Source organism: Herpailurus yagouaroundi, unplaced genomic scaffold (assembly GCF_014898765.1).
Source record: "Herpailurus yagouaroundi ecotype Mexico unplaced genomic scaffold, PumYag 206, whole genome shotgun sequence".
In the NCBI taxonomy this organism is placed as follows: Eukaryota; Metazoa; Chordata; class Mammalia; order Carnivora; family Felidae; genus Herpailurus; species Herpailurus yagouaroundi.
In genome coordinates this window covers 5555964-5580899 of record NW_024412437.1, presented here as the reverse complement: position 1 = coordinate 5580899, position 24936 = coordinate 5555964, and the positions used below count along the sequence as shown (strand labels likewise).

At 43.0% G+C, this 24936-nt stretch overlaps 1 protein-coding gene across 5 annotated transcripts in view; it reads right to left on the bottom strand.

The window, feature by feature from the left end:
* Positions 1 to 805: 805 nt before the first annotated feature.
* Positions 806 to 24936, bottom strand: part of MAP2K6 (mitogen-activated protein kinase kinase 6) — a 122872-nt gene continuing 98741 nt past the window's right edge. For 4 of the 5 annotated variants that reach the window (XM_040452227.1, XM_040452229.1, XM_040452228.1 and 1 more), the window contains exons 11-12: positions 17414 to 17459; positions 806 to 11116 (exon numbers count right to left, since the gene is read on the bottom strand). In XM_040452227.1, the coding sequence (XP_040308161.1) occupies positions 11039 to 11116; positions 17414 to 17459 (124 nt within the window). In that variant the 3' untranslated portion in view covers positions 806 to 11038. The remainder of the gene's footprint in view (positions 11117 to 17413; positions 17460 to 24936) is intronic. The other variant, XR_005783781.1, reaches the window with a different exon arrangement.

The window sequence follows — 24936 nt, the reverse complement described above, 5'->3', positions numbered from 1 at the left end:
CACTTCAGACTCTCAACTCTGAGATGATATCTGTCCAAGGTGAAATACTAGGGGATTTAAAAGGAGTCTACTGACTCAGCAACACAACGTGTTTGGGCAATAAGCAAGACAGCAGTACACCTCTGGGTGTAACTGGTGATCCACTCAAAATGGTAACATTAAGATCTAGCCATTCTTGTCTAAATTGGATTAATGTGGATGCTCATGAAATAGTTTTAGGCACTCAGTTTATAGGAGAAACCAGAGAACTCTGCAGACCCAACCATATATACTCGAAATGACATTTTCTTTCTATCCCAGGACGTCCGCATCACAGCATGCCTGATGATGTAAAGCAAATTTCCTAGTATTATGCACGCTACAAGTAGGACTAGGAAAAATTCAAATGATTAGTTGGCCTAAGACTTCAGGGTCAGAAATCTGTAGAGACATAAAGTCAGGGCCTTGCTTCTTTTCATTTAAGCCATTTGGACCCATCCTTCCCACAGCCATCAAATTTTAATAATGTAATATTTGGCCTTCACTTCTAACCTAGGAATACTGACTATAAGAAGATTGAGTCTGAAGTCCGTTACCATGGAAATGACTTTCTAATGAAGCTTCAGGACTACAACACTGTTGTCTTGGTATGCTTTGCTGCGTTATGTTTTGGAAGTAGGGTGGTAGGAATGGGAGAAGAAAAACAGAATGAATCATTCAAGCCAGTTTTTTTCTTTTTTCCACCTGCAGGGCTTCTATACGTAAAAGTAGCATATCCCTGGAACAAAGAATTTCCATGCACAACTCAATTAATATACAGACTCGCTGCACTTTTTAAAATGTCTTTTATTGGTTGTACATTTTCTTATGAGATCAACACACCATTTCTTTCAAGGACACCTTGCTCCTGAATACGTATGCTATTTGTCCTAGCTATGAAAGTCATAGCAAGCACTTTGACAAAAAAGAGGTGGATGGGTGTCTGTTGCCATTATTACTGTCTTCTCTCTCTTCAAATTGTTGTTTGAGTCAGTTCATAGATTGACACAACATTGAACACAACACACACAGTGTGAAGTTTTACATACACACGCACAAACATCCGGAGACCAGTTAGAGTCTACGGCTTGTTCCTTCCTCCTCAGCAGCAGTATGAAACTGAAGAATATCCTGAGATAGGAAATCAAAGTGTAAGCTCCTCACCAACAGAGGAGTCCAAGTTTGACTTAATGTCCCAATTTCATTTTCCTTTTGAGGTCACCATACGAACCATGTAACAACCACTTAGTTCAACATCTCAGCCATTTCCTTGGTCAAAAACAGATTCAATGAACTATTCTGTATCACACCAGAACTTTACTCTTCCTTTACTGTGCTCTTGGATCAGGGAAGAGATGGGAAATAATAGTTATTCTTTTTATAAGATACCATGATTGGAAATTTCACCATAGAATGACCTATAAAAGGCAAAATTACCTCCACCTTTGGCAATTATTAGAATTCCTTGTAGAGTGACTGACAGAGGCCAGTCATCCAGGCTGTTACGTATGAACCACAAATGGTATTTGCATGAAAAGATGGATTTCCCAAGAATAAGGATCCTAGAACAGGTGGCTTCTCCAAATGTTAAAACAAACACGCTGTCTTTAAAGCCACCTTCAGTATGTTTCTGGTAACTCTGTCCAATCTTAACCTACATCAATACCAATGCTTTCATCTACCCCAAGTCCTGCACAGTAGCTATTTCCTTGGCTTCAGGAATTCTGAGATAACATCACCATTTACGATAAGCAGTAGTTCAAAAGAAAACAACAACAATAATGCACACGATCTGGAGAACAGGAAAACAAGGCTAAAGTAAAAATGCATGGTGGCCACCAAAGCCAATAGGGCAAAGTCAACAAAAGGCATGCTTCCCCATAAAACAGGTATTTTTAAATACAATCCTAGAGCCTGACTGAAATTATCAATTGATATTCATAATTTTTCTTTCCTGGACAACGGTGAGAAATGCTTTCACCTTGAGAGAGCAGCCCTGTACATTTCCTTATAGGAAAACAGATGAAGTACACCCTCCCCGACTCCTTTCCCTCTGCAGCTCACAAGCAAAACGTTCCCAAGGCCAGAGCATCAATTTCCCAATCACCTCAAAGGCATGGAAACATTCTACCACATCCTTCAGAGGCCTTTACTTTATGAACTTCTAATGAATTCCATACTCTCCAGTCCAGTCTGCCTCATTCATAAAGAGAAGATATTGCCATCCATAAAGAGGAGATGATTTCCACCAGGGAAAGCTAGCAGCATGTTCTATAGAGCAGGAAAGATGAGGGAGTCAGTCAATGACAGAATCCACAAAATGGTAGTCATTCTGCTATTTCACACTTTCCAGAGACACAGTGTTGGAGATGGGGTTTTGAATGATAGGGGTGCACAACCTCTCCAATCTCCTTGCATCATATTTCAGGTATTAGGAAGAGTTTGCAGGGCCTAACGAACATATGGAATTACTTCCTTCTTAGCATCAAGGGATTGTAGAGACCAGACATGTTTCCACTTGCCCAACAGCTGTCTTTACAATCAACACGGCTTACAAACAAATGTGGGGTACAACACAGGAAAACAATCCATCACATATACAAATAAAAAAGGTCTATCATAAAATTCACACCATGTAAGGGAAAAAAGTGTGTGTGTGTGTGTGTGTGTGTGTGTGTGTGTGTGTGTCCTTACAAAGACCAGATTAATAACTGGAAGCAGCATTTTCAGCAATGAAACTGATGCACAAAGGAATCTGGGGAAACCCACCTAGTTTACTAAAATTCTTATAAAGTTCAATTCCATACAGAAGTTACATCCTGCACTCCATCAGGCTTTTCACAAAATATATAGAAAAATGTTCGTGTGTTTAAACAAAGACTTTGAACTACATCCTTAACACCTTTTTCAGCTTTAAGTGACTTAATGTGATGATTCTGTACAGCAGAAAATATGTTGCAATGGCGGACGTTAATTACGTCATGAAGGCATTTTCTTTTTCCTTTAAAAATACCTGTTATTTTACTAAAACATCATTTTGGCCCCTATAGAAAATCACTCCACTCAAAAAATAAATTTGAAACTAAAGAATAAACCAAACACGGGGAAAATATGACAGATAAATTGTCTGAATTTTCTTAATTGAACCTCCTCCGGTGGCTTTTTACGCAGAGATTGGCCAAGGGCTCCACAAATTGTTGCCAAATGTAGCTTTATGACACATACAGAGTTCTAAAATGGGTGCTGGAACCCCCCAGCTGTTCAATTTGGTTTAGCGGCTAAAGCACCGTTAGCAGAATTCACCACAGACTCTGTGTGTGTGGAAGCCACCTGATATGTTTCAATGGATGCCTAAGGATCCCCTTGTGTTCAGTTCAGGACAGATAACACCACCTGTTTTCAGCTTCCAAAGGCTGTACCAGTTTCCCCTGACCGATCTTCACCTGGAACACCCAGCGAGGGTAACCGTTGGCTTGACTCTCAGATGGGACGCTGCTCTGTGCCAAAATCATACAAAGAACTTTAATTTTTTCTAAATGTCAATAACCAAAATGACAACTCCTGTTCCTGAAAACATAGAAATGTAGATATTCCACTACCCATCAAGAGCCCCCTCTTGCCCCTCCTTGCCACTGAGATCAGATTATTTGCAACCACTTCTGAAAAATAAGCAATTCAAGAGTCTATATGCATGGCCATCCCATATCAATGTTTGCATTTTCTTTCAAATGATTCATGCTCAGAAATTTAAAGAAATGGCCCTCTCTTTTTGCCCTTCTACCTCCAAGCCCTGTTGGCATACGGAATACAGCAGAAGCCAGGGCTGCACAGACAGCATTGGCTACAAAATTTCCCGGGTTCTGTGGCTGCTTCTGGTCTCCAAGTAGTGACTTCATCCATAGTCCCCAAGCCTTTAATAGCCACAGAGACTTAAGGGGAATGATAGTTAAGTGAAGGGGGAATGATACCAGTAGCCAAATATTCTCATTGGAGGTTGATGGGGCTTTCAGATGGCCATCACACTCTTCTCTCTTCCCCTTCCCTTCCTGACCAGAGACCCCCACGGGCACCACTCTACAGAGTCTGGAAACCACTTGGTGCCCTCGACACCTCCCTCCACGAGTACTGAACACAAGCAAGGAAGACAATTTGAGATCGGCAGAAAATAAAACTACTTTCCCACACAAGTCCCTTCTTCTGAAAACTCAAACTAGCTTTGAGCGTTATGTTTTAAAACTATAAATTCTCCTCTTCTGATGAAGACCTGTGGTGTCTTTCTAAGAATATTCACCATCCTCTGTCTCATGGAAAAAGTATGTTCATCAGATAGCCTTTGGTGTCCACCCTCCTTAAAACCATCAGCCACCAGAACTAAAGATGAAGGGGCTCAGCTCTGTGTTTGCATTTCTTTACTCAGAGTCTAGCTCATGGGTGGGTTGCATGCTCTCAAAATAATACCACTAATCATTTATCTTTTTTTCTGGGTGTCATCAGGTTAAATGAGCGACTCTGTAGCGTCAAGAACACTAGGGAAACAAGAGAACATTTTCTGAGGTCCAAGCCAATGCCACGCTCTGAATCTTCTTCTAGTTCAGTATTTTTAAGGAACAAAAATTAATGTTTGCCTTTTTGACAGGTCTTTCCCATAGGAGATCGCGTCCATAGGAATACTGAAAATAGGTTAAGCGATATACCTGTCTGCCATTTTCTTTTTCCAGCGTGCTCCTCCTCGGGGACCCTGGTTAAGCACTGCTCTCTGCGTCTCTCCCCGCCCCCAAACATAATTTCACATCACTGTTCAGCCTTAAAGCCCAAAGTCTGATGACAGTCTCCTAAGGCAGGGACCTGACTTGCTTTGTTGAACTAGCTTGCAGACTCCAATACGAATGAACGTTAGTAGTGACCAAATGATGCTACCTGCTCATTTCTGGCCACAACAGAATATTCCTTAAGAGGAACAGATACCCAACCCAGCAATCCTTTTTTACAGGATGAATGGAAGTTTCGCTGTAAGGTCTTACGTTCAGAAGGAGGGTTTTGCTACAAGTCCTCTCAGACATCGCTTACATTCATTTTCAAGATTCGGGAACAACAGAATCCAGGTAGGCAAACCAAACCAAAACTGTTGGTTCTGAGTTCTGCCATATGAAAATGGTTGGATCAGTTCCTTTCCACAGAAGCATTCAGTCAGCCCAGGTCCTGTGTGCGTGGGCAGTGGAAAAACAAGCAAATGCAATCAAGGAAACCAGGAAAGACAAGGCGGCCCAGTCGAAGCCACAAACTCTGGGGACTATTTAGGAAGTTCTGTTTCCTACATTAAGCCACAAGTGCGTGCCTCAACTTTCCTGGGCTTTCCCTGAAATCAGTCTCCAGGTCCTAAGAGCATTAACCTCATTCCTCGAAAGAGACCCTGAGTCCCAGAAAGACGTGGACCCTGGGAAACCCTGTATGTGTCAGGAGGAACAGCCCCCAGAGGAATCTTTCCATGCTGACAACTCTTGAGACAGAAACACAATGCACATCTCCAAAAATCTCACTCTAAACTCCCAAGAATAGAGGGCTCAGAGTCCTAGTTCAAATGACAATACAAATGATGTCAAGATGCTGACAGTCCCTGGGAACTGGATTGGATATTTTTTAATTCTATTAACACATGTTTGTGTTAGAGGTGATATTTTTTTCTTAAAAAAAAAAAAATCCCTACCACAAAGTCCTTGACTTTCCTTTGTGTTTCTACTTAGGGCCCAGTCCCCTTCACGTCAGATAGGAAAAGAGCTTTTGGAGAAATTTTGCTTGAAAAGGGAGTTTGAGGCAGGAGCTAAAAAGATAAACTTAGGTGCTGATTCCAAATGACTCCATTAGAAAACTTGAGGTGGGGAAATTATATTTGCATAGCTGTCAACAGTGACTCTCTAAACCCCAGCAAAACGACACAGCTTCTTTGCAGATACCAGGAACAGGTGGTGAGTGATATGTCTAGTGGCAAGGTGCTTTCCCCAGAAGGATGGTTTCATTTTGAAGGCTCTGGAATTCAGGTTTGGTTTCCCAGGGCGAAGAGAAAACTTTCTGTCAGGTAAATTGCCAGATCAAATACTTAAATATGCTCTTTAAGAGTTTCCAAGCAGCCTTCTAAGTATAATTTATGTTTGCCTGATGATGCAGCAGGAAGAAAACTGTTTCTGAATAACCAAGCAACTGCAGCTTTAGGTCAGCTGTGTTGGACTATTCTGGAAGAGGAAAGTGGAGTTGGGCACCTTAGGTGACAGACAGTTCATTGTGTAGCGTTCCTACAGCAAAGAAGGGACAAGGGTTGACCAAAGACAAAGGAAAGGACAGTTGTGCTGGTCCCATGGGGAAGGCAAAGCTTTCACTAGAGACTAGGGGGCCCAGGAACTCAACAAGGGACCCAAGATAATCACATCAGAAAGGAGGCATTTTGCATAAGCCCCTTAGAATAGAAATTCAGTGAGGATTAAAGAAAGGAGTAAGATAAAGCAGCCTTGTCTTTCCAAGTCCAAGGACAGTACCCAAGGGGTGGGCCCAAGTCTCCTGTCACAGTGAGAGCCTAGAGCTCTGTGTCTACCTGAGAACATGAATTTTGACCCCATACTTATCTTTCTTCCTTTCTCAAATGATGGCCAAATAGAACAGGGGGATAACCTGGAATATTTTAAGACGTCTATCTGCCTTCTACTTCTGACGTAACTATGGCCTCCCAAATTTTCAAATCTTAATGCAGTTCAGGAAAAAAGGAAAACCCGAGGATTAGTGTCTGGCTGCATGATCCTCCCTGCACAAGCATCACGTCCCAGAGAGAAATAAAATGCAAAGCTAAGAGACAAGAATGCCGTTGATGTCTGAGAGAAGAATGCTTTTTATTGCCAAGTTGAAATACGTTATGCCGGCTATTGTATGGAAATGGAAAAAGCAGGTGCCCAATTTCATCTGAGGAAAACTGTCCCATGGCCTCCAGGGCAAGGAATACTTACCTAAGAAAATTAAGAGGCAATTTCCATGGGACTGAACAGTCTCCACTCTTCCCAAATTCGTTTCTATGTCCATCTTCCTGATCTGCCTCAACAGCTGAGCTGAACACTAACTAAATGGAAAAGCTCTATACACATATTCAATCAATCGGAGTTTTGCATTCGATGCTCTAGGACTGGTATTGGCAAACCATAACCTGTGGGCCAAATCCAGCCCATTGCCTGGTTCTGTAAATAAAGTTTAGTTGGGACACAGAACCACGCTCATTCATTTGTGTATTATTTATGGATGCTTCCATACTGCAACCCCAGACCTGTGTAGTTGTAACAGACTAATGCAACCCAAAGCAAAAATATTTACTATCTGGCCCTTTACAGAAAAACTTTGCCAGTCTTGGTCCAGAACGTCACAGTCCACATTCTGCAGAGCAGAGGTTATTGATCCTGCGGGGTCTATAAACTGCACTCCACTCCCCTCCCCTCAACAAAACATGTTTGCAAAACTACGTGTTCCATGTACCATGTGCGTTTTCCTAGGGAAAAGGTCCTAGCTTTCAACAGATTCCTAAAGAAATCCAGAGTACCCCAATTAAAGCCAAAGAAAACCAAAGAGCATCTTTAGCTGCCAGCATATTAACAGTGCTAAAACACACACACATGCGTGCACACACACACACACACCCCTAGACAAGAGGAACACAGACCTTCTACAATAAAATCTCTCTTTTTTTCTATTCTAATAGGGTTGGTTTGATAGCTTCCACCTCCCAGATTTTACTCTGGCATTTTTCCACCTGAATATGTAAATTTTCAGGGGTCCAATTAACAACTGCATCTTCTATTTGCTAATTCAATAAAAAATGGAAGGTTGCTTTTAAGCCAGCAAATCTCCCTCTAAGTCATAGAGAGGCATTAAGAAGACAAAATCCCCAGTACGATAGAGATTTAATTCATTTTACTTGATCTGACCAACTCCAATGAATTTTATGAATATATGAATCTTCCCTTCAAGGCCACAGGCAGTCACATCACCAAAACAAGCATTTGGGGGGGGGGGGTGGGAATCAGGAACTGGGCATCCATTGCACTTTTAAGCCAAAGATTAAGCATTTTGTTAGACGACTTTGGGAGAAACAGAGTAGTTTCTCTGAGCAGAGCTAATGAAGCCTCTTGGTCAAGAAAAGCATTTTTAATGTTAAAAACTATGAAAACATTAGCCCTTCTCTGTCACTTTTGTGACTACCTTCCAAAGACACTAAATCAAATGCACTTGGAGAAGCCAGGGGTCGTGTTAGTCTCAGGGCTGGCTTCCTCAAATGCTGAGGCTAATGAGTATTTCATGTCCTAGACTTGGACGTCTGACATTTCAGGACTAACAAAGAGCACAGGAGGGTAGGACCACAATTAAAAAGCTAATCAACCAAAGGTAACCATAAACAATAATAATGCTGATGCACAATGAGTGGAGTAATATAGAGGGTCGAGTGACCTGTGTGTACGTACAGAAGACCTTCCAACTTATATCAACTTAAATATGGTTTACACATCTCTCTCTTTATTTTAAAATTAGTTTAGAACTTATAACACGGTTCACACTCACACACACACACACACACACACACATACACACACACTCTAGAATTTAGACTCGTAAGTCTAGCAAGCCATTCTACTTGAGCACATAAGATATCTAATCACCATGTTGTACATCATTTCTATGGAGACAACGTATTCCAAGTTCCAAGTCAGTATTCCAGGAACACGCCCTCTCTGATGTGGCGTGTGAAATATGCCAATTCCCAGGCCCCGCCCTGGACCAATGAAATCCCAAACTTGGCACAGGCAGTGTTCACCAGCTCCCAGTTGATTCCAGTGTGCATCAGGTTGAGAACCATTGACAAACTCCTTCTCTGTCTCAGTACGATTGTTTTGCAAGTTTGGGCCCTGGGTTCACAAACTGGAGAGGCGAATGCATGAGAACACACTCGGTTAAGAATATTTCTAAGTAGAAACCGCACTGAACAACAGGTATGAGTTGTCTGACTCCGACCAGAACGAGGTTTTGCCTTACGTACTCCGCCAAAAGCTGTGACGGAGGGACCTCTGAGTTTTCTACTACTTGCTTTTTTCATTAAACAGATGAAGAAAAGAAGGAATACAGTTGTGATGTTTTTTTCTCTTGGTCTCAACAAGGAAAACCGCCCAACTTAGTCAGGTAGGTGAGAAAGAGAATGGCCATAATCACTGGGATAATACACTTTTCCCGGCTGGAAGAAGATGAGGAACAGAGGTAGCTTTAAAGAAGATGAAACTACATTTGATCAAACAGGTATCTCTTGGAACTAGGGATACAAAGAAGTGTACGGGAGGGCCATACTCACTCTGGGCAACTGCTCTGAGCCAGACAAAAGACAAGAACAAGGGGAAAATGCAGACACAGAAAAACTAACGACTGCATTTCAAAATCTAAAAGGGAAAGAAGAGAAGATTTTCAGGAGGAATAATCTCCATATCTGTGAACTTGAGGCAAAGAAAGAAAGAGAGGGAGTTCTCTTCTTCCTTTCTCATCAAAATTCTCCATCGTTGTCCTTCAAGAATAGCCTCGTGTAAACCCAACGTCCAAAAGCCATGTTTGCTGGTTATTATCGGTTTACAGCTTCCCTGCATCAATTCACTCACTTTTCATCAAGGAACCTAGAGAACCTAGGGCCATATTTAGTCTTAAGAAAGAGCTTTCACTGCTTTGTCCACCTGCCGGGAACCCATAATGGCACTAGCCTCCTACGGAGGCTCCTACCCCGTGCTGCTGTGTGCTACTGAAGTGAAACGTGGCCTCAACCACTGGCATTCGGGCCGTCTATTCCTAGGAACTAATTCCACCTTCCCCATTATCTCCTATCCTGTCAAAGAACTTTTATTTTCTTGTATTGCAGCCCTCCCATCAATAGTAAGGCTTCTTTATTGAACAAGGGGGAAGAAGAAAAGAAAGCAAAAAGCGCATCTTAACACAAAGGCAAACCTTGGGGCTTATGCATTGTAAGGAGGGACAGAGGCAGAAGAAGGCACCAATTCTCAGTGTGGTTTGACATGACATCTCCTCTCAGAACTGACATATATCCTCCCCGCTAAGTAGAGATGTCCACAGAAGCCACTTGGCGGAGCTTGGGACTTATCAAATATACACAGGCACACATGTAGAAGGGTAGATAGGTGATAAAAAACTGCATCAGGAATCACATTCCATTAATACCACAAAGGCCAAGAGAACCCAACTCGTGACTCTGAGATGCGACAAAAGTGATTTTATGTTTCCCAAAGTTGGGGAAAGGGTATGACTGGGATACCTCACCACTTCACCTGAAATATGTGGTTACTACCCAGGAGTTGAGCAGAAATCTAAGGACGTGGCAAGCAGCCACAACAGCTGAACAGGTGTTTTACAAAGAAGAGCTCCTCACTGTTATTGTTATAATACTCTTAAAGATGCATATTAAATAGTTTCCTCTGGACCACAGACACGACTGAACTTAAAAATAAAAGCCCTATAAATATTGCCAACCCAACCTTGCCTCTTGTATCTCCCTCTTTGCATAAAATGGAATCTTTTCAACCAAGCACTTAAACATAAATATTAAAATAATAAGTGGGACAGACTACAGATCTACTTACAATTTCATCACTACGGTAGCACCTTTTGACCAGGGCCAATGCATTCGTTTTATGAAGAACAAGAGAAGTCTGAGAAGCTTAAGGACTCATATGACACATCATTAAATATTTAATCACCTTTTTAAGTCCTAAGCCTTTGCCATATTTCATCCATCTAGACAGTTCATTCTATACTATAGATTCCAAGGCCCCCTTTGGAGGGGAAAAAAAGGAAAAGAAAAGAACAGAAAATGGGGGGAAACAACCTTCTGAGAGGCAGGATTAAATTATCTCAAGGATGAGTTTCTATTGGTGCTTTAGTGAACCTGCTTCACCCTGTAAACCCACCAATCCACAGGAGGGCCAATCAATTGAGTCCACGGTATTTAGTCTCCAAGAATCAATTTTACAAAAGATGCCACGTCTGTTGCTTTGGATTCGTGTAGGGTGAAAAATGGATGTTGCTGCAAGAGAAAAGAGGAACACATGGTATTAATATTCAGCACTGACAATACATGAGATTAGCAACTTAACAGATGTGTTTGGTAAACAGATTAAAGTACCCCTATTAGGATTAAACTGGACTCTTCCAACCTCTTCCCAAGTCAAGTATACGCCTAGTGATGAGGGCATTCTAAAGATAACTTTTATGAAAAGCCTCCCATTTTGATATGTTTCTGCTACAGAGTATTTATCAAGTATATGCCTAGTGATGAGGACATTTTAAAGATAACTTTTATTGTAAGCCTCCCATTTTGATATGTTTCTGCTACAGAGTATTTATTACTTGGAAAATAGATGTAATTAGGCTATATAAACCCCACCTATGGTAAAATACAAGGATTGGCAAAGACAGCCCGGACTCTGATTTACAAATAACCCTGTCCCCTACAAAGTAATTTTAGACTGACACAGTGGTAAAATAATGAGAAATTTCATAGATTTATGCACACTGATTTCTCAAGAATCGGATAGCAGAAGGAGAAACCAATTTTTGTAGCATAGTAAATGGGCAAAGCATTGCTTTCCCTTGACCCTGGAGAGCTGGTTTGAACTGAAACAGTTAAAAAAGCCACTCTCTAAGCCACATCGACAGCCACGAGTTGTACTTATGTCTCTCTTAATGAAGAGTTGATCCATCTGGAAAATAATGCAAACTGCCAAACTCTAGGTATGTGCAGAGAAATTCAACTTGGAGATTAAAGATTGAAAAGCAAAAAGAAAAAAAAAATCTCTATTCATGCAGCTCAGATTAAGCAAACTTCACAAAAATGCCATAGCAGGGGCGCCTGGGTGGCTCAGTCGGTTAAGCGTCCGACTTTGGCTCAGGTCATGATCTCACGGTCCGTGGGTTCGAGCCCCGCGTCGGGCTCTGTGCTGACAGCTCAGAGCCTGGAGCCTGTTTCGGATTCTGTGTCTCCCTCTTTCTCTGACCCTCCTCTGTTCATGCTCTCTCTCTCTCTCTCTGTCTCAAAAAATAAATAAATGTTAAAAAAAAATTAAGAAAAAAAAGCCATAGTGAGCACAGGCATAGTGGGTCCAAGAGGCCACACAGTGGAACAATTCTGAAGAGAATGAAGCCATTTTCTCTGCACCAGCATGACCCTCCCCCAAAGGCACAATTTTGTTACAGTAAGTTCCCAGGTGTCACACTGGAACCTCACACCTCTAACATAAAGGAGATACATCAACTCATGAACCATAGTTCTAACAGTGGGAAACAGAATCCAACAAACAATCCAAAAAGGATGATTCCTTTGGGTAGAACCTAGTGCCAGTGTCATCTTCCACCTGTCAGGTACACCCTCCCCTCCATCATGGCCACCTCTCTCATTGTCTGGTGGTATTATTTTCAGTGCCTAGTTGAGCCGCTAAATAGGAGTGTTTCTGCACGCAGACATGTAGATGACTCGCTTCGTTTCTCCCTGACTTTGGGGATGTTAGCTTATCACCTTCATGTTGCCCCAGCGGTAGGTCTTCTCACTGTATGTGTTTTAAACCTGACGGCACAGGGCTAGATGAGCCAGCTCTGTGGGGAACTGAATGCCCACCCATTGAAGGTTTAGGAAGCCATGCAAATGGGAAGAGAACAAAGGAATGAAACCCAAAAGAAGGTAGGTGGTCGCTGGTCAGTATCGTGACTCAAAACATGGAAAAGAGGCTTTCTGCTTTTGTGCATCTAGAAGATACAGGTTGGGTGTTGGCTCAGAGCCTTACCCCCACCATATTAACCAAAGTTCTAGATGCCGGGTCCTGCGTCCTGAGCTCCTTACCCAAATAAATAGCACAGTTACTTCCGATTACTAACCACTTAGGCAGCACACATACCAAGGGCTTTACCATCATGCTTATTAGCTTTCCCACATCCTCTGACATTTCGAGATCTCTTAGTGTACTTAAAAGTTTTTACTATCAAAACAGGACATGTCAAACCTCAGATTGTGTCCATGACTACTGCCGATGCCTGCCAGCCCTATCTTGCCTCTGGTTCTGCTCTAGCGGTTAGCTCAGTGAGGGTAGCCTTAGTCTGTGAATGAATCGAATGACCTAAACCGATGTCTTTAAGAAAAAGAGTCCTCAGGCATCTTTTAGCATTCCCGGGCTGGGAAAATGCTGTGAGAGTCAGAGGACAGGGGGAGGGGAGGACAGGCCGGCATGTCAAAATGGAAAGTGTGACTTGCCTTCTTGTGTGGGTTTTGAGGCTGTAAAAGGTTGGGAGAGAAGCCAGTCCCTTCTATAAGCAATAGACTAGGAATAGCAAGGCCAGCAACTCGGAGATGAGCAAATGAGGCATCATGGATTCCTCTCCCCAGGCTGCGTTTTTCTAAAAAGGAGCCAGCTACAGCAAGGGAGGACATTGCCAATGGTTGTGCCTGGAGAAAACATGGAGATCCGAGAACACACTGCCGGGAGCACTGGGGCGAGCCGCAGTCACCAATGGTCACCATATCTTCTACACAACACCTCGTCCCTCATGACTATCATTTCCTATGGGTTCAGTCATCCTTGCTCAGCACTTTGATTCAATCTAGAACTTCCCAGGATATTCAAAGAACATAATCACCTCCCTGGGCAATCATCTGCATCACCTGATTATCATTTCTGGTGGTTATCATCTGGGATTGGGGGTCAACAATCAATGTTCCAGGGGCCAAATCTAGCCCACTGCCTATTCGTGAAGTAAAGGTGTATGGGAACACAGCCACACCATCTGTTTACATATTGGATAGAGCTGCTCTCACACTAAAACAACGGAGTTGAATAGCAGCCCACAAAGCCGGAAACATTTCCTATCTAACCCTTCACAGAGCAAGCTGGCTGGTCCCCACTCTAGAGGAACAAACCCTACTGAGTCATGTCCCTCAGTGGGAGTTTGAGAGAACAAGGAGATGATGGTGAAGCATGTACCCCCTCCATCCCAGTTAGGGGAAAAACATGTGAGATTTCTATAAGGGGTACATGTCTGGGTTGGCGCCTTAATTATACTGTCCTTCACCTGGAAAAAGGATTTTTTCCCCTTTCTTCACCAACTCCTACAATGTAAACGATAGTCTCTCAGCATGTGTTTTCCCAATGCTAAAGTCAAAGAGTTTGGACTCAGATTTTCCACTTAAAAACCTCAATTCCACAGGAAAGCAGGGAGCAGTTATAGCCTTAAAAGGCAAATCCATTTCCAGTCACAAAGGCAAATGCCATAAAAAGAACTGGGGGGTGGGGGGGGGGAGCACATGACCTTATAACATTAATACGTAGACCATAAAAGACCACAGCATTAGAACATAATGGAAAGGTGGAATTCAACATCACTCGCTCATGTATACGAAGCTAGAACTCAGCATTTTTTTTTCCCAAATGTGTTTCACTGAAACCTCTGATAAGAGGCCCCTCGGAAGGGAAAAAAATGTTCTGCATTTTAAACAGGCAGAAATATATAGCAAGTGCTCTTCTCCTTCTGAAAATAGGGACAAACAAGACAACTTTAAAATAGGAGTACAGGCTTCATGAGACACCCCAGAAATCACCCCATGTCCATTGCACTTTATGTGAAATTAATTTTAAAATGCTCTGGAGGTTGCATAAGTATATCCAAAAAGGGTAGCCAGGACTGAAAAGGCCCCCGACTGGCTATTAAAAATATAGCCAGAGAGGAAATGTCCAGCCCAAACAGGTGGTAGGCTAAGTTTTCTCAAGCAATTACTCATCCTCTTTCCTCCCTCCACTGTGGGTCACAGTTGAATACAGCCAACAGAATGCTAAGTCCCAGGGGATGCCTTTTTATAGGGGACAATTGCTGCCCCAAGGAGACCACCTTTTCTATTCTGGAACTCTCCCCAGGGTTCTTTTATGGTCCCTCAATCGGAGAATGGTTCAGACTGAAATCAAATTTTAACCAACAGAGCTGAACATCCATGTGATTGGCTGTGACCATCACCTATTGTGTGGATTGGCTTTCTGTAAGTCTTTCTGGCTTGACATCTCCAAGCTATACTTTTTCTTTCCTTTTTTCCAACTTTACTGGAATAGAATTGGCTTATAGCATCGTGTGAGTTTAAGTATACAATGTGGCGGTTTGGTACATATTTATATATTATGAAATAATCACCACGATAATACCATCCATCACCTCACACAGTTAGCATTCTTTTTTTGTGTGATGAGAACCTTTAAGATCTAGTCTCCTAGCAACTTTCAAGTATGCAACACAATATTAACTATGCTATTAACTATTAACGGTGCTATGCACATTCCATCCATGTTGCCACAAACAGCAGAATTTTTTTTAAGGCTGAATAATATTCCATTGCATGTGTATGTGTGTGTAACAAGTGTTCTTTTCTTTTTTTAATGTTTATTTGAGAGAGAGAGAGAGAGAGAGATTGAGAGAGAGCGAGCATGCAGGCGCATACACAAGTGGGTGAGGGGCAGAGACAGGAAGACACAGAATCTGAAGCAGGTGCCAGGCTCCGAGCTGTCAGCACAGAGCCCGTGGCGGGCTGGAACCCACGAACCATGAGATCATGACCTGAGCTGAAGTCGGATGCCCAACCGACTGAGCCACCTAGGCGCCCCTCGTGTGTCCTTTATCCATTCATGCACTGATGGGCATACATTGTTTCTATGCCTTTTGCTACTGTAAATAATGCTGCAGTGAACATGCGGATCCAGATGCTTCCTCAAGATAGTGATTCCGTTGCCTGAGACATTACACCCAGAAGCGAGATGTCTCGATCATACGATATTTCTATTTTTCTTTTTTTGAGGAACGCCCACACTGCTCTCTATACTGGCTGTATTAATCTGCATTCCCAGCAGCAGTATACCAGGGTTCTCTTTTCTCTACCACCTCACCAACACTTGTTGTTTCTTATCTTTTTGGTAACAGTCATTCTAACAGGTGTAGTTTGGATTGGCATTTCCCCGGTGACCAGTGATGACGAGCATCTCTTCGTGTACTTGTTGGCAAAAACCTCGTGGGACTACTTCAAACCAAAACCTTCTGCGCAGCAAAAGAAACAGCCAATGGAAGGAAATGGCAACCCACACAATGGGAGAAAATATTTGCAAACCACATACCTGATAAGTGGATAATATTCAAAATATATCTTAAAAACTCATACCACTCAATCGCAAAAAAAAAAAAAAAAAAAAAATCTGATTTTTTTTTTTTTAAATGGGCAAAGGACCTGAGAAGACATTTTTCCAAAGAAGATATACAAATGGCAGGGGGGCCTGGGTGGCTCAGTCGGCGAAGCGTCCGACTTCGGCTCAGGTCACGATCTTACGGTTTGTGAGTCCGAGCCCCGCGTCGGGCTCTGTGCTGACAGCTCAGCGCCTGGAGCCTCCTCCAGATTCTGTGTCTCCCTCTCTCTCTGCACCCTCACCCCCCCGCTTGCACTCTGTGTGTGTCTCCCTCTCAGAAATAAAATAAAAATTAAAAAGAAAAAGAAATGATGTCAATGTTTGCTCTTATTTCTACCAAACAAAACTTCCTTCCCCCGCTAAAATTAAAACCTTGAAACTTGAAATAAATTTAGGGAATGGTTAATGCAAATTAGCAAATAGTCAGAATTTAATCATTCCCCCCCCAAATGTGTTTGAACACACAATTAGATAAACGTTCCCAAGTTTAGGTGCTCACCATCTATGCTAAAGAACCATGTGTAATTAGCTCAAACTTGGGAGTTACCACAATTTCAGAGAATCTATTTTTAGACAAAAATTCTGAGATCCTATTCTCACCCCTTCTTTTCATAGTTTGTGCAAATGGTAAGCTGTGAATGCAGAGGTAGGACAATGGAAACTAAGAAGGCTTGGTGAAAACCAGAAGGAGAAAACAGTCTATCCCCCCTAAACACTCACCGAAAAGAATTCATCCCAAATATGTTATCAAAACCAGATGAGTTGTTCAGCACTTTTTCCCCCTCATTACAGAAATCCTTTAAATCACGCTTCCCTTCATTTACAAGTGGTGGCTCTTGGTATCATAAGAACTTGAAAATATAAATTGTTATAGGCATCTAGTGTATATGATAACCAGTTTACCAACGTGGAAAAAATTACAAAGCAAGGCGACCCGCCCCAGGTCATGCTAAAGAGGGGTTTAGGAAGCCCAAAGGACTCGACTCTTGTTTTCTCGAATTCACTTCCATGTCAATGAACCAGCTCCTCCAACAAGGTTGTTTGATTATAATTTGGGTCTTAGTCACTCCACCTTTGCTAGCTGTGGGTCAGGACAGGTTTACGCTGGGAACCATACGTACCATAAGTTCTGGATACGTTGGCCGTTCTTTGGAATTCTTCTTCAAGCTTAAAGAAAAAAATGAATCACATTAAAACCTAGGAACCATCTGTATTTTCAGTAGCCTAGGACGTCAGAACCTGCAGAAGACTAAACGTAGCCAGCTTTAAAATGTATTGAACCCATAAATCTCCTGTCTGGACTTGCCCCTTTTGTTACACCTTTAAAATTAGGTTTTAAGTCACTCTCGGTGTACCTTAACAGGAAGAAGAGGTGTGCGTGCGTGTGTGTGTGTGTGTGTGTGTGTGTGTGTGTGTGTGTGCTGCATCCTTTGGTACTTTCAAAAAGTATCCTTTTGATACTTTACCAACAACGTACAAACTAGCTCTCCTGATCTACAGCCATTATATTCCAAATTACAAATCTACTTTCCTTCAAAAGAGCTTTCACTCACCCCTCCCCCCGGGAAAGAAATCGGCAGGTGTTTCTTACATTACATCTGTTATCTCTTCACTCTCTTCAATGCCTGGTTCTCCTGGCTTCCGGTTCCCTTGAATGTATCATTTGCTTTTATATATTCCTAACCGAACCCACCTAAGATAGAAGCAATACCTCCATGAAATGTCTAAAGTAAGGCTACTTGTCTACAACCTCCTAGCTAATGAAAGAGAAAACACCCTCAGTCAGTGCCTAAGCAGTTTTTCTTCTTAGAAATTCTCTGTGGCCGTGCACGATTGTCCAGTGGCTCCCATTCTGTATATACAACTGCACATATACACAAATGTCTTAATAACATGTGATACCGGAGGCAACAGTAACAACAACAGTAACTTCTTACTGCAGTGAGACCAACCCTTCCCCTCTATCCTCAACCCACCCCTGTATCCACCCATGGCCTTAAAATAGAAAAAAAGAAAATAAGCAGTTTATTTTGGAGTTGGAATCCCAGGTTACAGAATGAAGAAAAGGAGGATTCTGGAGACTGTGGTTTGCAAGGCAACCTACAGACTCCTCTGCCCACGGGGGCACAAAATCATACATGAATGGAAAGGAAACTTAGCCTGGCATCGAAGTAACCAAAATGTGACTGATCAGTAGGTAGCTGGAATTTGTGCTAATGGATCATTTTGAGCAGATGGGAGCTTATATGTGTGACATGAGCTCTGCTCCTCCCCCAGGGGTGTCGGGGGGGAGGCGGGGGGGGTGTCGGGGGGGAGGCGGGGGGGTTGTCGGGGGGGGGAGGCAGGGGTGGAGGGACAGAGCCATAAGAGAGCGAAGTCACTGAGACGCTTTGAGAAACTGTGGTGTAAAACAAAACGAAATGGGAAAAAAAGAGAGAGAGAGAGGGAGAAAGCTTTTGAACCAAAACAACTTAAAACAGCCTACCAGTTTATTCCAGCAATGCTGTGAGTAGAAGCCAGGGAACCTGAGACAGGGTACAGTAGATGTGAGCAGAGAAGTTTCAACCTGGGACTGAGGGCAGATCTAGGACCTAGTGACCTCAGTGACCAGACAACCTATGGGAGAAAGTTTCGTCTCAACTGAGGATAAAAATAAGAGTGGATTAGAAAGAGGAATTATCAACTGTCAAAATCAGGTCGATATGAGAAGGTGTGCCTGAGTGAAATGAATGAGACCTTGGACCCTTGGACTCACTTATGACTTTGTATCTATATCCTTCTGGATCTCTATAGATATGTATGTATCCTTCTGTATCTCTATAGATACTTACGTATCTATATCCTGAGGTTCTATAGTGCTTTACTGCCGGTTCTCAAATGCAGGTGATTTTGACCTCTAGGGGATACTTGGCAACCTCTAGAGGCGTTTTATGGTTGATACAACTGGCATCTAATAGGTAGATACTAGATGTGGCCCAGGATATTGTTAAACATCCTATAATGCACAGCACGGTTGCCCACAACAAAGACTGATCCAGTCCAAAAAGTCATTAGGGCTGAGGTTGCAAACCCTTGGGCTACGTGTCCTAGGATATTCCTCCTCACTGCTGCCTTCCCTCTCCTGCTCAGAAATGAAATTCACTTACAAGCAGCCCCAGCTGTCTCGTCTGTCCTTTGCACACATTCTCAACACTACCACGTCTCTATCCCCGAACCCCAGAAGCAGAAGTTGTCTTTCTAAGTTCAAGAGCTCATTCACCTAGATGGAAACACAGGAGGAGGAGTGTGATCCCAGGAGCGTGGCTGATTTGCACACAGACCATAGTGAAAAAACAAAAGGGCTAATGCACAGAAGCCTTGGGTTTTCGGCTACCATTCAAAGCCAATCAAAAACCAGACAGTCTTCCCCCAAATCTGAACAATCTAACTTCCGAAAAGCAACAATGAAAAGCACAGACACAGCATTAAATCCACGCTCACTAGTCACCAGCTTGATTTCAGGTGTCTCTACTTAGACAGGAATATTAGTCAGCCATCAGGCCAGGACTCTGCATGGACTCTGTTAACATCCTCCTTGAGGACCATCAGCCACCTTCACATCACCAGCTTCCACCGGTCAGCAAGTGAACCAAGGGAATGACAGGAAAGGAAGCTTCTTGCTCAAATGTTAGAACAATGGCCACTTCTACCAACCAGAGATCTTTGTGATGTTGCTGATTTTTGAAGTTCTATTTAGCAGAAAATGAAATAAGACTATCTTCTCATCAGGTAGAGAGATGTAAATGCTTCCTTTTTTTTTAAGGAGAAATATTTTTTTTTTTTTTTGGGAGAGAGAGAGGGGCGAATGCACGGAAGCCATCGGTTGCGGGGGAAGGGGGGGGTGGACAGAGGGATCCAAAGCAGGCTCTGCACTGACAGCAGCGAGCCCAATGGGGGGCTTGAACTCATGAACCTAGAGATCGTGACCTGAGCCAAAGTGGGATGCTCAGCCAACTGAGCCACCCAGGCGTCCCCAAGGAGAGATCATTTTAAGTAAGCATGGTTTATCTTTTTTACTTCTGGAACAGGTTAAGAAAAGTTCTCTAGATTTTTTTTTTCTTTCTTTTAGTCTGTATAAAGAAAATGTGGGGAATGTACCCCAAGCTGATGCATCATAAATGTTTAGGATTCCTAAAGCTTCAGGGATTGCTGGCCAATAGGCTATTTCTTGACCTCTGATCAGAAGGCTCACAATTTCCTGCAATAGCACTACTGTGGAGCATTCATGGAAAATACTTACGTAGCAATCCAGGGCTGTTTACTGAATTAATGTAACTGATGAAACACATTCTCTCCATCTTTTAAACTGAGAGCACTTCAAAACATGGGCTAAGAATAGGAAAATACTCAGGATCAGGTTGGGGGGAGGGAGCAAATTGTCCACGTTTGATAGGAAGTGCTTGAAATCCAGTATAGAATAAGCTCCACCAATTTCTTTTTGGATTGGAGTCAGACTTTTGAATTTTCAAGTGGCTGGTCATGTTCAAGCGTGCAATTAGCTAACTGCTCTAATTCGTCTTCCAAAGGCCACAACACACGCTCCTGACCGTAGCTGACACTAAAAAACACCTCCATGCTGTTTTGAGAACTGCTAGCTTGAAGTCTGTGCTGACCAGAGGATTTCTGCCTATTTGAATGCCCTCTGACGGTTTCCAAGAAGGCCTGTGTGGTACGCCCACAGAATAAAAAACACGCTGCGCCTTTCAAGCCCATACATTTGTCAGAAGCGAAATAGGGGCGCCTGGGTGGCGCAGTCGGTTAAGCGTCCAACTTCAGCCAGGTCACGATCTCGCGGTCCGTGAGTTCGAGCCCCGCGTCAGGCTCTGGGCTGATGGCTCAGAGCCCGGAGCCCGTTTCCGATTCTGTGTCTCCCTCTCTCTGCCCCTCCCCCGTTCATGCTCTGTCTCTCTCTGTCCCAAAAATAAATAAACGTTGAAAAAAAAAAAAAAAAAGAAGCAAAATAAATGTCCGGTGCCTCTATTTACTCTTCTTCCCGAACAAGTCGGGAACTATATTTGATCGTCTCTGTTTGATGCCAGTCCCTCTGAGTCAGACAGTTTCAATGTCTGGGTGGGTCTCCTCCAACATGCCATCAGGCTGGTCAGCCGTGCACTGAGCCCCTTAAATAGGCCTGAAGGAGAGGCAAAAAGAAGGTCGAGCTGTTTTGGCACCCAGTAGTTGGTTTCCAGAGACTTCCTTCAGTCACCAAACCTGTGCATCGATAGGAAGTGGCTATAGAGAAAAGCGTAAGCCTGCTACGGCTCCATTTTTCCTTTCGGGGATATTCATTTGTTAAGCCTCCGTGGGACTAGGATGTAAAGCTTTTCTATCAGACTTCTGTGTTATGAATCCCCAAGCAAGGCCTTTATGGTCAGCATCACCTACTCCGGGAAAGCTTTAAAAACCCTATGACAAGAGAGCCATGTGTAGGGAAAAACAGAGGAGGAAATGTCATTCAGTAGTCCTATTTCAGAAGAAGGACAGAAGGGAACAGCGTGTGAGACACCACTGGTGTTTCTTTTAAGTCCATAAAGAACAAATGCTTTAAATTTCTCTCCTCTCCTATCCTTCTGCCCCCACCCTCCCACTCCCCGGAGTGCCTGAGGCTACTGCACAAGAAACACGTCGGCTGGGGCTCTGGGCTCTAAATGTAACTTTGGGTGGGACAGTGACAGCCTGGTGGCACTTTCAGCTACACACCACAGACCAGGATCACTGTCAACTCACAAGCCGTGATCAGAGGAGAGGGGCCGCCAACATGATCCCCTGGAAGAAGGCTGTGCCGTGCAGAGCAGCACTGGGATGTCATCAAGTGCTCAGTTAGGAGTAATCCCAGGGAAGATCACAAATACTCTGACAGGGGCGCCTGGGTGGCGCAGTCGGTTAAGCGTCCGACTTCAGCCAGGTCACGATCTCGCGGTCCGTGAGTTCGAGCCCCGCGTCGGGCTCTGGGCTGATGGCTCAGAGCCTGGAGCCTGTTTCCGATTCTGTGTCTCCCTCTCTCTCTGCCCCTCCCCCGTTCATGCTCTGTCTCTCTCTGTCCCAAAAATAAATAAACGTTGAAAAAAAAAATTAAAAAAAAAAAAAAAAAACAAATACTCTGACAGACGACCTAAACCAGGAACGATGCAACCTTGCAACCTTTCTCTTCCAGGGTGGCATTTAGCCCAAAGACAGAGGTAGGAGATAAAATCCCAGGTGTACCTATCTCGAAATTCGTGATCAATTTTTTACTTCCCAAATCTTACGCCCCTTTCCCCACTCACCACAAAAATTGGGGCTTTCTGAGAAGTCGTGAAGGATCATTGCCTGACTATGCCATTAAAATACAAAAACACACATGGAGGTCTCTCCAAAAAGGGTCCTTTCATGAAAAGGTATCTCAACACACAGCTGTGTAGATAGGGAAGTAGAGAAACTTCTATAAAAGGGACTTACACTCAGGCTGTATCCTTTTCTTCATCAAGAAATAGAAAGGGGGTGCTCATAAATCACCTCTACATTCTTTCTACTCAGCCCCCGATCAAATTTAAAACTGTCAGGGAGAAAACAAGTGAAATACCTAGTTTGCTGCTGGGGGCAGGTGTGTATCTGTAAGCTAATGCGTAGAAAAGGAAATGGCTTCCAGCAAGATCTAAGCCATTCATAAAAGCTTTTTGAAAAAAAAATCAGCACCGTCTCTTGAAGCATTAGACAACTTTTCCAACTTGGTTGATCTCAAAATAATGTTCACACTGAAGGGGTACCAAAGAAAATATACTGGTAGTTTATGGAAGGCAAAAACCTATTGACCTGGATTCTGAAACAGAAGGGTCTATACTCTTAAAGAAAATCCAAGTGAGGATCATTGAGAATGCTCATAAAATTCAGAATTAATTCTCTTCTTCTTTCCAATTCTCCTACCAACAAAACCACTCGCTATTTTACACAACTGATATTCTTAAATATCAGGTTCTATAGGGACAACAACACTGAAGGTTTGAGGAACTTCTTCTTTGAAGACTTCAAAGTTCAAGTGATTCAAGTTTTGTTTCTATTGCATATATACATATACATATGTAGTGTATTATGCATTACGTATATATGTATATAAATAGTATATATATATATATATGCATATTATATATACATATACATATTAGTAACCCTCTTAAGCAAGCCAGACTGGCTGACATGAATATGAGTAAAAGGACACAGAATTAACAGCATTAACAGAGCTAATGGTTCCAGGAAAGCTAGAAAATGTCTATGGCTCAAAGTTTTTAAATTAATGAACTATGGTAGCTGGGACTAAAATTGACAGAAAATGAGAGAGGAACAGAGGCCTCAGAGGTCAGCCGGAAGATACTGGCAGTGATTTTAGGAGTATAGGGTAGGCACAGGGTGGTCACCCTACAAAGCACAATAATAAAGTATCTGGATTGTCCCCGTACGTGTGTGCACCTGTTAAAATTAGAAAGCATTATTTCAAGGTTCTCATTTTTTACATGTCCATTAAAAAAAAAAGCTTTACTGCTTTGAATCTTCAGGGGGAAATTCTACATCAGAGGAAAAAAATACTCTAGTGAAAGAAAAAACAATTGAATCATTTTTTTAAAATAAATTATAGAAGAAAAACAGTTCCTGAAAAGGAAGCAGTTGATAATCAGGTCCACAGACCATAGGTCAAAATTAGGGGCCCTCGCCCCAGCTGTATAGTGGAAAGATTTAAACATTTGAACATTTGAAAACTATTGAGATCCGGGACCCTCCCCCGACCAATGAAGTCAGAACGTCGGCGCGTATGCCTAAGCGACAGTACATTGGAAAGTTCTCTCGCGTCTTATAAATGAACAGCCAGCATTAACAACTACTGCATTAAACTGGTGATTCTCAAAAGGCAGCTCAGCTTTCTTAAACTTTTCACATCAGCCTTGTTCTTACCAAGTTTTCCAAAGCACCCAGAATCCTGGGGAAAGGGGGACAGGCAGCCGAAAGGTTATAGGGAGGATAGTTTGAGAAGCCTTCCCTAGATAAGCTGCTTTCCCTTTACCGCTCCTCTTGGGAACTACTGGTCTGAACTATCCAATGCGACTCACCCCCTTTTCCTAGGTGATCTTTCAACGTTTGGGGATAAGGAAAAAAAAAAAACAAACAGCAACAACAACGACAACAAAAACAAATGTTTGAATCCAGAAGGCAGGACCATGGGCCCATCTCAACCTGGCCAGTATGCCACCATATCCAGCACATTTGCTCAAGGAAAGCTCAGAGGAGGATACACCTCAGTAGCCCAGGGAAAGTACCAGTAAGAGGCATCTAACAACACCCCGTGCCGACTGCTCCAGCCCCTCTCTAGCCATTCAGCCAAACCTCAAACAAAAATGAGCAACGGTGGGCCAGCCTCATACGTCATCGGGGCCAAAGACCAGGGGTGACACGGGGACCGGGGCTAACCAGAAGTCCAAGAGGCCTTAGTTTCACAAACAACAGACGGTTGCTTTGTCTCATCGTGTTTCCCAATAAAAGCTGCATTCAGAACGCTTCTTCCAACGAGCGTGGAGGCCAAGGAATGATAACATTGAGGAGCTGTGCCGTGAAACAGCCTCCAGAGGCCCAGCTCCTT